Source organism: Ambystoma mexicanum, chromosome 9 (assembly GCF_040938575.1).
Source record: "Ambystoma mexicanum isolate Mex_15411 chromosome 9, UKY_AmexF1_1, whole genome shotgun sequence".
NCBI classification, from domain to species: Eukaryota; Metazoa; Chordata; class Amphibia; order Caudata; family Ambystomatidae; genus Ambystoma; species Ambystoma mexicanum.
In genome coordinates this window covers 274888307-274900641 of record NC_090931.1, presented here as the reverse complement: position 1 = coordinate 274900641, position 12335 = coordinate 274888307, and the positions used below count along the sequence as shown (strand labels likewise).

General features: G+C 43.1%; 1 protein-coding gene across 9 annotated transcripts in view; it reads right to left on the bottom strand.

Moving 5' to 3' along the window:
- The window catches only part of NF1 (neurofibromin 1), a 3279657-nt gene that overhangs the window by 1616132 nt on the left and 1651190 nt on the right, over positions 1–12335 (bottom strand). For all 9 annotated transcript variants that reach the window (XM_069614617.1, XM_069614618.1, XM_069614621.1 and 6 more), the window contains exons 28-29: positions 12020–12123; positions 11579–11714 (exon numbers count right to left, since the gene is read on the bottom strand). In XM_069614617.1, the coding sequence (XP_069470718.1) occupies positions 11579–11714; positions 12020–12123 (240 nt within the window). The remainder of the gene's footprint in view (positions 1–11578; positions 11715–12019; positions 12124–12335) is intronic.

The following is a 12335-nucleotide window of genomic DNA, read 5'->3' as shown; positions in this document are numbered from 1 at the left end:
TCTGCGATGGAAGGTCGTGTCTCTGTGGGTGCTGTGGGGTGACGAGACAAGTAGTCCACCGGATTTTGGTCCTTTCCAGTCCTGTAGGCGTAGACCCCACCTGGCGATTCTTGGTGGCATTCTGGCTTTTGGGTCACCATATATGGTGAACAGTGCCCGATGGTCTGTGATTATCGTGAATTCCTTGCCAAACAGGAACAGATGAAAATGCTTGCAGGCCCATACTACTGCCAAACTTTCTTTTTCCGCCTGTGAGTATGCCCGTTCTGTGGCAGTGACACTCCTACTGGCGTATGCCACTATGTATATGTTGTGTGGGTCTGCCGGGTCCTTTTGCGTGAGTATGGCGCCCAGTCCTACCGGGCTGGCGTCCACAATTACTTTAGTGTCCCGACGAGCATCAAAATATGCCATGTCTCCCGCTTGTGAGATGGCATTTCGAAATGTTTCAAAAGCCTTCTGACACTCCGGCAACCATATGACTGGTGTGTCTTTGCACATGAGCAGGCGTAGGGGGTTGCTCACGGTCGCATAGTTCAGATATCTTGCACAGTAACTGGCTAGCCCTAGGAACGAGCGTAGGTCCATGATGTTTTCAGGTGGCGTGGCTGAGTTGAGTGCTTTGACTTTGTCTGGGTCTGGTCTCATCCCGTTTTCTGAAAAAAATGGACAGAAAAATCTTAGGGACCCTTTTGAGAATTCACATTTCATCTTGTTAAGGGTGAGTCCTGCTTCTTGTAGGGCTTGGCACACTATGTAGTGCTAGGTCATGCTCCTCTTGTGTTTTCCCATATACCAACACATCATCCGGGTAATTCAGACAGTTTGGAACATGGCGGATTACCTTGTGTATTTCCTCTTGGAATATTTCGGCGGCGGATGTCTTTTGTACTGAAAAAGGCCAAGATGGGTAACAAACTTAGTGATATATCAAGACTCTGGTGAGATTTCTATCTGATGGTATCCTTTCATTAAGTCTCATTTAGAGAAAAAGTTTGGCCCTGTGAAGGAGGCGAATCATGTCTGTGATTCTGGGTGCCTGATACCTTTGCCTCTCAATGGCAATGTTGGCCCTGCGCATGTCGACGCACAGGCGTATGGATCCGTCCGGGGATTTCTTGGGGACGGGGACAATGGGCGACACCCAGGGCGTGGGGCATGAGACTGGTTCGATGACGTTCATTTTAATCAGTTTGTCCAGCTCGTTCTCCACCGGTCTTTGTATATTGATAGGGATGCCTCAATAGTGTTCTGCCACAGGTTTGATGAGTGGGTTGATGTGAAGACAAACCTTTTTCCCTTTTAGTTTTCCGAGTCTGCGGAACAGATTTGGGAATGATTGTTCAATGGCATCTGGTTTATAAAAGTACTTGTGGGCCATCAGCTGGTATAAGATGTGTACGAGGCCCATGTCCACTGCCGTACGAAAACTTAGTATGCATCCACTGTTGGCCTCAGTTTTCAAGATATGTAGGCGAATCTTGGCTGCATGCTTTTTGTGAGTGCACCATGCTGTGATTGTGCCTATGCAGGGTAGGGGTGTCGTGGCGTCGTATGGGTATATGCCCACCGTGGCTGGTTTTATTTTTGGCATCGGTGTGAGCGACTTAAGTTCCTGTTCACGAATAATGTTAACCGTCGCTCCTGTGTCTATCAGGAATTTCATCGGGGTGTTATTGACGTGTAGAATGAGGGTGGGGCTGTGCTGAGTGGCCGCGGTGTTATTGTTGAGGGCCCACACATATCCCTTTTTCCTCTGGTCTTCCTCCGACGAGGGAGATTCGCTGCTGGAAGGGGATCGCATTTCGATGCATCTGACGAAACGTCTTCTTTGAGGGCGTCTCGCTTCTTCTTGGGGTCGTCTCTCTTCACGCGAGTAAGCGTTTCTCCAGTCTTTTTCCTTCTTCTTGTATGCTGTGTGGTCAGAGTCCCCTCTGGATCTTGTTGGGCTTTGGCGGGTGTATTTGCGCCTTTCTTGAGGTCGATGTCTGTTTGGGGATGGTCCTGGTGCATTTTTACACATGGCCCTGTAATAGTCCATACCCCCGCATTGTTGTCCTAGCGCCGGGCAGTTCCTCGCGTGTGGGTATTCATAGCCGCACTTTTAACACGTGGCGTCAGGGCGCTTGGTTCCTTGGGTAGGGTTTGCATATAATTTGTTAATAGTGTCAGCGTTTTCAGTATGTTGTATGGAGACTTTCCCCAGATTGTCTAATTGCGAGTCCACTGTGGCCTCCATGCAGGCCAGCGCCAGGATTTCTTCGAGGGATCTCTGCTTTTGCAGCAATTGTTTCCGAAATGGTTGAGAGAGACAGCCTGCAATGACTTGCGATCTGAGCGCCTCTTCATTCGAGTATTTGTGGAATTCGCAATGTTTGAGTTTAATGCGAAGACGCATGACGAAATTGTCGATGGATTCTCCCTTTTCTTGTCTAGTCGTGTGAAAGATATGGCGTTCATGGTCGACGTTTGTGTGTGGGGCAAAGTATTCCGACAGTTTGGCGTGGAGTGCTTGATATGTTACAGTGTACACGTTCAACAGTACGCCTGCAATGTCCCTTACTGCCGGCCCCACTGCCATGAAAAGTGTGTTCTTGAGCCTCTCATCGTCTGTTAAACCAATGGCTCCAGCATAGAATTTGAAATCCCGAAGCCATGTGGTCCAGCGCGGCCCTAGGTTGGAGGTGCCCCGTATCTCAAACGGGTTGGGCATGTGAATCACTTGTGATGAGCCACCGGCAGCCTGTGGTTGGTCATTTCCTTGAGGGGTGTCGGCTCCTCCCGAGGATGACGCAGTGGCAAGCGCTGGGTCCGACATGTTTGCGTATCAAAAGTGTGTATTTTCACTGGCAACTTTTTGGGTGTTCTGGCCATAGGAATTGGCGCTGAATATCTGCTTTGTCTTACTTGTGGGCACGTGTGTCTCACGTGCGTGTGGTTCCCTTGCGAGCGTTTTGCAGAGATGATCTTCAGTGTGCCTTGAACTGCTGGATTGTGAAAACATGAGGTTATGGGCCTTCCGTGTGCTTCTGTTGATTTGCAGTGTGCCCAGCTAACTCTGTGCTGTGGTACACTGGAGGGGCCTCCTCAAACGTTTTCAGACGAAAATTTGCCCACAGGCCCGTCACGCCTGTGTGTGACAGGAGTCCCGATTCATGTAATGTGCCTGGGGAGGTGTGCGCGTAGTACTGCGACACAGCGCTTCCGTCCGGGACACCTCGTAATGGGCGTCGGAAGGATATCGCGGGCTTCTGTGGAGGCAGGCCCGAGTTTCAGCCTGGGCCGCAATGCGTGGCGGGGTTCCTTCTTTGAACGGGGGCGCGCCAACGCGCTTCATTACCCGACGGCAGGCCCCGCGATCAGGTAAGTGGAGGGTGTTCCCCTCGTCGCCATTGTTGGAGCTTTGGAGGGCCCCGAACGCTCACAATCTCACACGGAGCCACCAGCTTATTCAACCTTCTTTATTTCTTACAAAGCGGCAACTGCCGTACCCTGGGTCCTGCCCCTCCCAGGCCCCAGCGTAGCGCCCTGTACGCACGGACCACAACGGCGGTCCGCCCACACAACAATGTGGGCTTGCTGACAAGGGCTAGATGCATTTTGGATGTTTAAGTGCCGACAAGGGAGCTTTTGTTCTCATCCCCCCTTATCTGAGGCAGCTTGCTAGGCTCAGAGGTCCTCTGTCAGCCGAGCATAGGTTTCCTTTATACGGACACTCGCTAGTAAGATAGGAAAAGTAAGATACATTTAATCGCTGTGCATGGTGATTATGTCAGTGAAATTGATACTTTGTAACGGTTCTGAGATTTGCCAGAGAACAATGCAGAATACATCTTCTCTTTGTGTGAGAAACATGTTTGTTTACCTTCGTTCAGTATAATGGGAAATTAATTCATTGTGGTCAGAGCTTTCAGCGAACCATATGGTCCCTGCAAACCCTTGTCCTTATACACCAGATAGCCATGCCATTGTTTGGCCAGAGACATTGTGTCCGCATTGTTGGCTTAGTGCTATCCCGGTGAGTTCTAAAGTTGTGAGTGTGGAACTGTCTGGTGGTAGCTTCCAGCTATTCCAAGACTATACACTTTTGTTTAATACATGTTTTTGTGCAATTGGGGCTTTGGAGTTCCCTAATGGGAGCACTTTGAGACCCAAAGTGATTGGCATCTGCCCTCATAAGGTCTACTTTGTCACACGGTTTAATTGACAAAATGCCAGATAACGTTTTGTTGCTAGATAACTGGGGTTCAGGATGTCAGAGTACCAGTAAATGGAGAAGACAAGAAAGCTTTGTTTAAATTATTTGGCATATTTGAGAATCAGGCAGTGTTATGTTCCCACTGTTGCCGAGTAATAGAGATTTCACTGTACTTCGGCTCAGGGGCAACGCACTTGCCTAGGAAGCAAGACGATGCTGAGTAACACAGGTTTGATTCCCAGGTCCACACTTAGAAACCTCTGGGTATTAAGTGCGTTATAAATAACCCATAACAATTACTTCAAGAAATACAGCATTTTAATCCCACATAATGATTTCAGTCAAATGTAAAACGTGATAAAGTGGGAAACAATTAGCCTTAATATAGTATGTAGGAGATTTTACACATTTATGACTAAGTTGCTTTGAATCTTCAATGCACTGATTGGATGCATTTATCATTGAAACCCCTCTATAGTTATTGATTTTGCCTCAAAGCCATCAGAATAAAGCATGGCCTTTTTTTATTTTGATAGTCTTTTTTAATTTGACTGCGAAGAATATAAGTCTAGGAATTGTCGGCAAGATTTAGCCCCAGGAATAATCCCCTATATGAGAGGTGCAATCAGAAAGAAAACCGTAGGCTAAAGAGGAGTTTCAGAAAACATCAACTCAATTTAAGTAAGCATATTGCCTCAGTTTGCTAAAGAGGATCTAGCCTTATAAAATACATCTCTGGGTAAGAAGGTTGGTGTGTTAAAAGACAACTGTGGCATACTAGCACGATAGAATGAAGAGTCTCACTTGAAGCACTGTTAGGGAATTTTACCAAAGTCTGCCTGTGGTAGGACTTCAGAAGACTCACTGTTAGGTGTTCCAATTGTCAGGTTTGGCCTGAACTACCCAAAAGGTATGGTAGCAATGGCTGAGCAGCCAGGCTTAGTCTACAAGGGAGAAGGGCTGTAAGAATGTACAAAGACCCCAGGGCACACCTAAGGTCAAGAATGCACCTATAAACAGTAGTTTTATAACAAATAGTGTTATTTAATATAAATACTAAGGCAACCAACAGCATTAGAATTACAGGTAAAGTACACACTAATATATATAGGGCCAACAGTAAACTCGATGATATAAAGGTAAGTAATCAAGATATCTTTCAAGTTCTTTCAAGTTCAGCAAATCAATTATTGTAACACACTAAGTAACTCAACACGGATATTGGTAAGTACCTTTAGGCAGCCTACACAGACGTCCAACCCTATCAGAGGATAAGAGTCAGAGGGCCCCTGGATGGCAGACTAAAGGAAAGCAGGCACTATCAAAGTTAATAGCAGGTTTATTTTGTGTTGCAGGTAAGTAAAATGTTTAGTTAAAAGGTGGTTTATGGATGTCAGGTAGACCTGCTGAAGGATGGTAGACCACAGGACCAGCGTCCTTAGGCCTGGGAGAGCAGAGTTGGGTTGTCCACCTCAATGTCTCAGAAAGCTCAGGCGGAGTCAGATTCAACACAGCATGGTCCCCAAAGGAGACTACAGCAGCTCCTATTCGGTTATTGGCCTGGAGGCTTAAGGAACTTTTGGTGGAAGCAGACGGCCAGCTTCTTGCAGTGGTACGCCCAGCAGACTATCTTCACGATACTGGCTTATTGGGACTCGGCACAGGCTTCGTTTAAGCGACGGTTGTCACATGGCAGGTGTCTCTCTTTCTTGGTGCCTGGCTTGGAAGGGAAGATTTGGCAGAGTGGGAAAGAGTCACTGTAGGCCCAGCAGGATGCCCACAAAGTTCCAGCCGAAACTGCACTTCAGGAGACGAACAGCAAATTGGTCCAGGTCCCAGGGTATTGGGGAATTGCAGCCAAGGAGGGTCGAAACTCTTCAGGAGATGGCTCAAAATGCAGGTTGTCTCGAGACTGGTTGATCTCCACCAGTCCATGGGAGGAAGTTGTCCAATCTGGATTTTCCCTTTTGATCAGAAGAGGAGGCTGGAGCGGTTATTCAGCAGTCCTTGGCAGTCACTGGCAGAAGAAATCCTCTTTCTTTGGATTTTTTTGTTCCAGAGGTCGGATCTCTCGTTGCTCCAGGACCCTCGCCTTTATGCAGGGAAATTGGCAGGAACATCACCACCATTCATGCATGCAAATCTGGGGACTGGCTTGTCCAAAAGGGCAGCCAGCCTCCCAGTTCGAACTGGATACTGGCAGCCACACTGCAGGACAAAGACCAAGGGAGTTTCGGTCACCTCCCCCACTTCATGTTCTTTCAGGCACTCCGAGCATTGATGGGCTTTCGCAAGGGAGCCCGCCAAAGAAAAGAACTATCAAGACCTCCCCCACCCCGCTAGGTAGAAGGCTCAAGAAAGGACAAGCCATCTGGAGTTCCATTGTGTACTCTGAGCACCCCACATAATGTGGGGTGTGCTGATTCCACAAAATAAAAGGTAGGAGTATCATCCACCCCGACACCCCTCCCCCCCGCTCCACCCCATCCTTGGAAACAGTAGATATCACAAGGAAAATACTAAGGGCTCCCAGCAACACTGCACAGAAAGTGCTGTGTGCTGCAATAGTACATTGCAGATGCCATAAAAGTTGGAGGAAATCATGACTCCAAAAAGACACAACCAAAAGGTAGAGTCAAAGACTGAGTGTGGAAAAAGGTTCCCACTCACTAAGTAAAATTGACCAAAACATCCAAGAGTCCTACAAAAAGTGCTGTGGACTCACAAGTTGGGAGAAGTAGGCACAAAAGTGAAATTTGACCCAACAAACACTGCAAACTCAAAAAAACGCAAGCATGAAAAAAGGTGTTTCAACCCAAAATCGATTTTAATGAAGGTTGATCAACTGCACCAGGCAGAGATCTAGAAAAAGCATATTTTCAAGCATGTGGGTCAACAAAGGGAAAAAACAGAGACATCCATCAGATTCTTAAAAAGTATAACTAAAGACAACGGGACTTTCTCCTTAAGCCAACAGGTTTTGCCATTATGTGCACAGAGAGCATCATTTCTCCTGGATTTATGAGGATAATCTTTACATTTCATGAATGCTACCTTTAGTGCAATGATCTTATAAATATGACATAAGAGAATGCAGATTGCACAAACACTTTCAGGTGGTGTTATAAATTATGGGATCAGTAAATCGGCCCATATATCTGGATGGGCCATAAGCTGGAATTTAAAATAATGATTTCTCATCGAGTCTAAGATACAGTATCCATTAACTTGTTATACTTTCACTCACTGAAAAAACAAAGCATACACCTTCATGGGTGTACTGAATCCGTAACATGTAGACTTCAACTGATTAACCAGATTTATATTTTAACATTTAGAAATCAGAATCCTTATCTGAAGTTAAATGGTTAATGAAAGGCAGAGTTAATTGCCACCCTAGAGATTCCACCTGGACTGCTACGTCCCTCGAAAAGTAATATATGGTTTCCAAAATAAAACTACAAACCACAGTTTAAACATTGGACTGCTTATGCTTCAGCAAAACTTATCTAACTGCACTTCTCTCCCAACCTGTAGAGGAACAAGAGGCTGAGCGTCATTTTACAGGATAGAGTATTCAACTGCAGCATTGGAAACTAAATCAAAAGACTTAACCATCACTGATGGAACAGCAGCATTTTGCAATTGTTTTTTACATCCAATAATTAACTGGATGAGAAAAGACTGGGGATGTTATCCCAGACTGAATTTCTATACAAATTTAAAACTGGATAGTGAGAGCACACAATCAGTCCCCTAAGAGGGAAATTAATCCAGCAATCTGTCGGCGAAGGAACTACAAAACGGTACTTACCAAATATCAACATGTTCTTGACCTGCTCTCTTTTCCAATGACAAACATGCTAATGGTGGGTAAATGCTTAATAATTTGGCTCATTACGGGTAGTTATGTCGATCACATGTACATTGAAAAGTTTTATATATGTAGAAGATAATAGGGTCATCTGTACTACCCAAGCCTATACACGCTGTACAATAAACTATCTGTAAACTGCTGTAAATACAGCATAAGCTTCGATCTCTGGCACCCATATGGAATTATTGCTGCCAGAAAATAAAATGTGAAGGATAACAATGTCTGCACTCCGGAAGGCTGGGAACCAGGAAACATAGCGAAGGACTGGATAATATAGCACCCTGGACTTTTACTTTATTAACATTTAGACTATCGTACCTGGTATTTGTAATTTTGTCATCCAGCATTACATTATCTGCAATAATATACTTGGCAATGACAGGTTCTGGTAAATTGAGTGTTCCACGTAATAATGAACCAGTTTGATACTGTTTAGGGAAACATATTCGATGTAGTTCACAAACACAAGCTTGCAGAACTAACACAATTCAAAGTAGTGGATTTTCTGAAGAAAAACTATCTGCAAGCGTATGCAAAATTAAAGTAACCAAGTGTTCTTTTGAAAAGCAGAATGCTCCTTAGCTGTGCAGGTCACTAGCAGAAAGCACATTGACCAGAATATATGTTGCACACTGCCACCTATTAACAGAGTTAGGGAGTCTACAAGCCAGCCACCATGTTAAAATGATGCAGACATTGAAAAAATAATATCCTTGGAGAAGGGCAAGCCTGAAAATATTAGTCATAGGCCATAGAGTTAACGTTCTCAATCCCACTGAAGTCTCAAAAGAAATGGAAATGAAATTGAAAACTAAGTATGGAGGGAGTGGCGCTCATTTCAGGGTCAAATATATTTTGGTTTACATATTAAAAGTTTCTCGTCTTCTATCTGCTAAAATTGCTCAAAAATTTCACTATGGTACATTTAACTTTTGCATTAAAGGAATAGCAAGTATATGGCTACAACTCAATACTCATTCTATGGTTCTTAGCAGGGGAGGAATTGTAACTTTTGGCCTGCGGCCAAATCCAATTGTGTATCCCATGATGCAATGTCTTCAACCAAAAGTGCAGCTGCTGCAATCTTTCATTCAAACTATTCAGGTGGTTTTGTACAGGAACACACAATTTGTCTCATATGAGGAGCTAGCATCGTAACCCAGAAGCCCCGCTTGAAAACTCCTAAACAGTTTAACAAATTTCAGAGTAGGTAAGCTCCACATCACAACACGCATACACACACATTTATATAGTGTTCCACTGGGTAGAAATAATGTATATGATGATGCATTTTTAATCGGAGGACAGGGTGCAAAATATCATTTAATCATTTGTTTTTTCCATTGCAGAACACAGGACACATGACTTTTCTGTGAGAGAATTATGACTCAATCACAAGTCAAGTTCCCATAGGTGGGCAAAAAGACTATGTAGTCTGTTTTGCATTTTGTAGAAAGCCATATTTAGAGCAACTCTACAGTGCACTAAACCATGCATGTGTGACTATTTTGGTTGTGCACGCTTAAAGAAATCCCTTCTAGGTGCTCACAATTTTAGCAGTACTGTATGATTAAGTGATAAAGTGATTTGGCCATGAGAACATCATTTTGTGAAAAGGGGAACATATGAATTTGATCGCATCATCGCTATTCTGCGCTGCACATTTTGGCAGCAGATTACATCTTTTGCCATCTCATCTTCAGTTTCAACCAATGTGTAATGTGTTCGGCAACCTAAAATTAAGGAAGCAATGTTTGCTCAATTAAACAGATGCAGCCAAAAACAAAAGACACTGTGAATCATCCGTAAGACATTTTTAGGGAAAGATGTTGGATAAAATAAGTGTGATGCACTCAAGGAGAAGGAAAGAGCAAAACAGCAACATGACGGACACATGCACAACAGATTATCTCAAAACTATTGACCTAACACATCTTAATGTACAACTGAAAAGCTTTTTAATGTAAAAAAAATAACAAAGAAGACCGCATCCATTTGCTTCATCATTGCTTGTTGTAAATGCAAACATGTGTGTACCGAAGGATAGCTCATGAGTTAAGTGCATGCCTCTGCCCATCGTGTAAACCTGCACTTCTCAAGTTAGAATCCAATTCCAGAAGAGGTAGGTCAAATAGATTCAACACAATTATCCCAAAAGGGATACTAAAAACAGCTGCTTTCTCTTTGAAATTTCCCCCGTATGTGGAGAATAAGAGTAGATGTTTCAGAAAGCATTAAGAAGATTAGACCCTTGAAATGTGAATTCCATAGTCCGATTTATTTTGCAACAGGTGAAAAACTGAAAATGTATTATCAGCTCTATCTCTGCAGTACGCAAATAAAATTAACAGGCTGCCTTGTATTTCGCGCAGGCCAGATTGCGCTAAAAATGTAATGGCATTGATAGCTTTGTTTCGAAGGAAACATCACTTCTATTGGATGGATGTGACAAAATGGGGCAGTTCATGTGTTCGGGCCCAAGCAGAGGCACAATTTCATTTTCAGCGAATGGGTGCATCAACTGAGGTTTGGGAAGCAACAGAAAGTGCAAATAAAAGGAACAGCAGTAGCTCCAGATTGGAACTGCTCCTGTTGCACTTTGCATTTTTACTCACTGAAGTAGAAGATGCAGCATTGGTACTTCCCAAACAGCCTCTGTCAACTCAGTGATTAAGAAATGCTCCCTCCCACAAACCAACAGCAAGACACATATAGCCTGTAGCCTAAATTTTAGCAATGCGTATTCTGTAGCAATCACTTCAGAGTTACCCACTCCATTCCCTGCACCAAAGATATATATTTTTCTTAGCTTAGTAGATGGTTATTTGGTAGGTGTAAAGACAACAGCACACTGCAACCCACAACTCTTCAGCTGAGCACGCATCAGGTTATTTTCACATATTGTTTATGAGGTCATTTATAAAAAGTAAAACACTAGTAGCTTGAAAGTAGTTACATATGTATCCATTCACTTGACCCTTGGCTTCTATATTAACACAGAATATGCTGTGTACGTTTACACACATGACTCAAGACATTCTTCTTGCTGCAGTGATATCCTTAACTATGAAAGTCCAACTTTCTTCTCCTAATTAAGTCTTGTGAAAATTCCCAAATTTTAAAAAGTAGAATTTTAAAAATGCATCCTCACTTTTCTGAAACTGCATGTTTGTTCAAGATAATGTGCCAGGTACGAGAGTGTTGCTTTATGAATGCTGCCCTTCTACTAAACCATATACCAAGTAAATTAGCTAAACTCAGCCATTTCTTTACATCAGACATTATCTTAGATGTTCAGTATTGAGCTGCAGCAACTTTGCACGTTTGCAAAGACCATCAACACACAGAACATGAACAAAATCTATGCACTATTTTTCTCCATTTTAGACTAGAGGAAAACAAGGAATGAAAGAAGACTTACCTGTCAAAGGTTTTTAAAATCAACAAATATTAATCTCCAAAGTCCAATAAACGTCACAATTCCACCACAATTACAAGCATACCTGGAACAAGCAATGGCAAACACTACGGAGCTGGGGTGGGAATTCAATAGCAGAATTAATGATTGCTTGGAAAAATTTCTCTGTCATTTTCCGAAGACAGCGCTGGTTTTCATCCAGATTTTCTATGCCATCCAATCTATAAAGATACAAACTGAAATTACCACAAAATGCCTTGATGTAACTGAAAATGCACTCTTCGATGTGGTTGATCCATTAGGAGAACATTGACATATACCTGCATTCTTATACAGTAATCATGTAAAGGCATGCACAGAAAAATGTGTTTAACAGTGTTTTACTGCTTACATTTCCAAAAGAGTTACTTGGTTAATAATAACTACAAAAAGAAGAAAAATATGTATACAGACAATTAGAACAATGAATAGCATGGCAGATAAAATCCCCAACACTTGCAAACAAATGTATTTTGTTGTCTCAAACCTTGTGGAGTCCACTTCAAAACTGACATGCTGCCAATCTGGCCCAGTGATGACGTTTCGTAACAAAGGTTCCAAAAGCTTTTGCAAATAGGTAGCACCATAAACCTAATTTGGGGAAATGAGAATAATTTTAAACAGAACAATTGAAAGTGCACAATTTGAAAAGGTTAAGTAGTAAAACATTATGCTCTGACTTTTTAAGAACAGATATCCCAATTTTGGAAAAACCAACTTCTAACCATTGGCCCTTCTCCTCTTCATTCACCTAATGTATTTAAATACAAAGTAAAATACCAAACTGGATTGTGTGGTAGCAA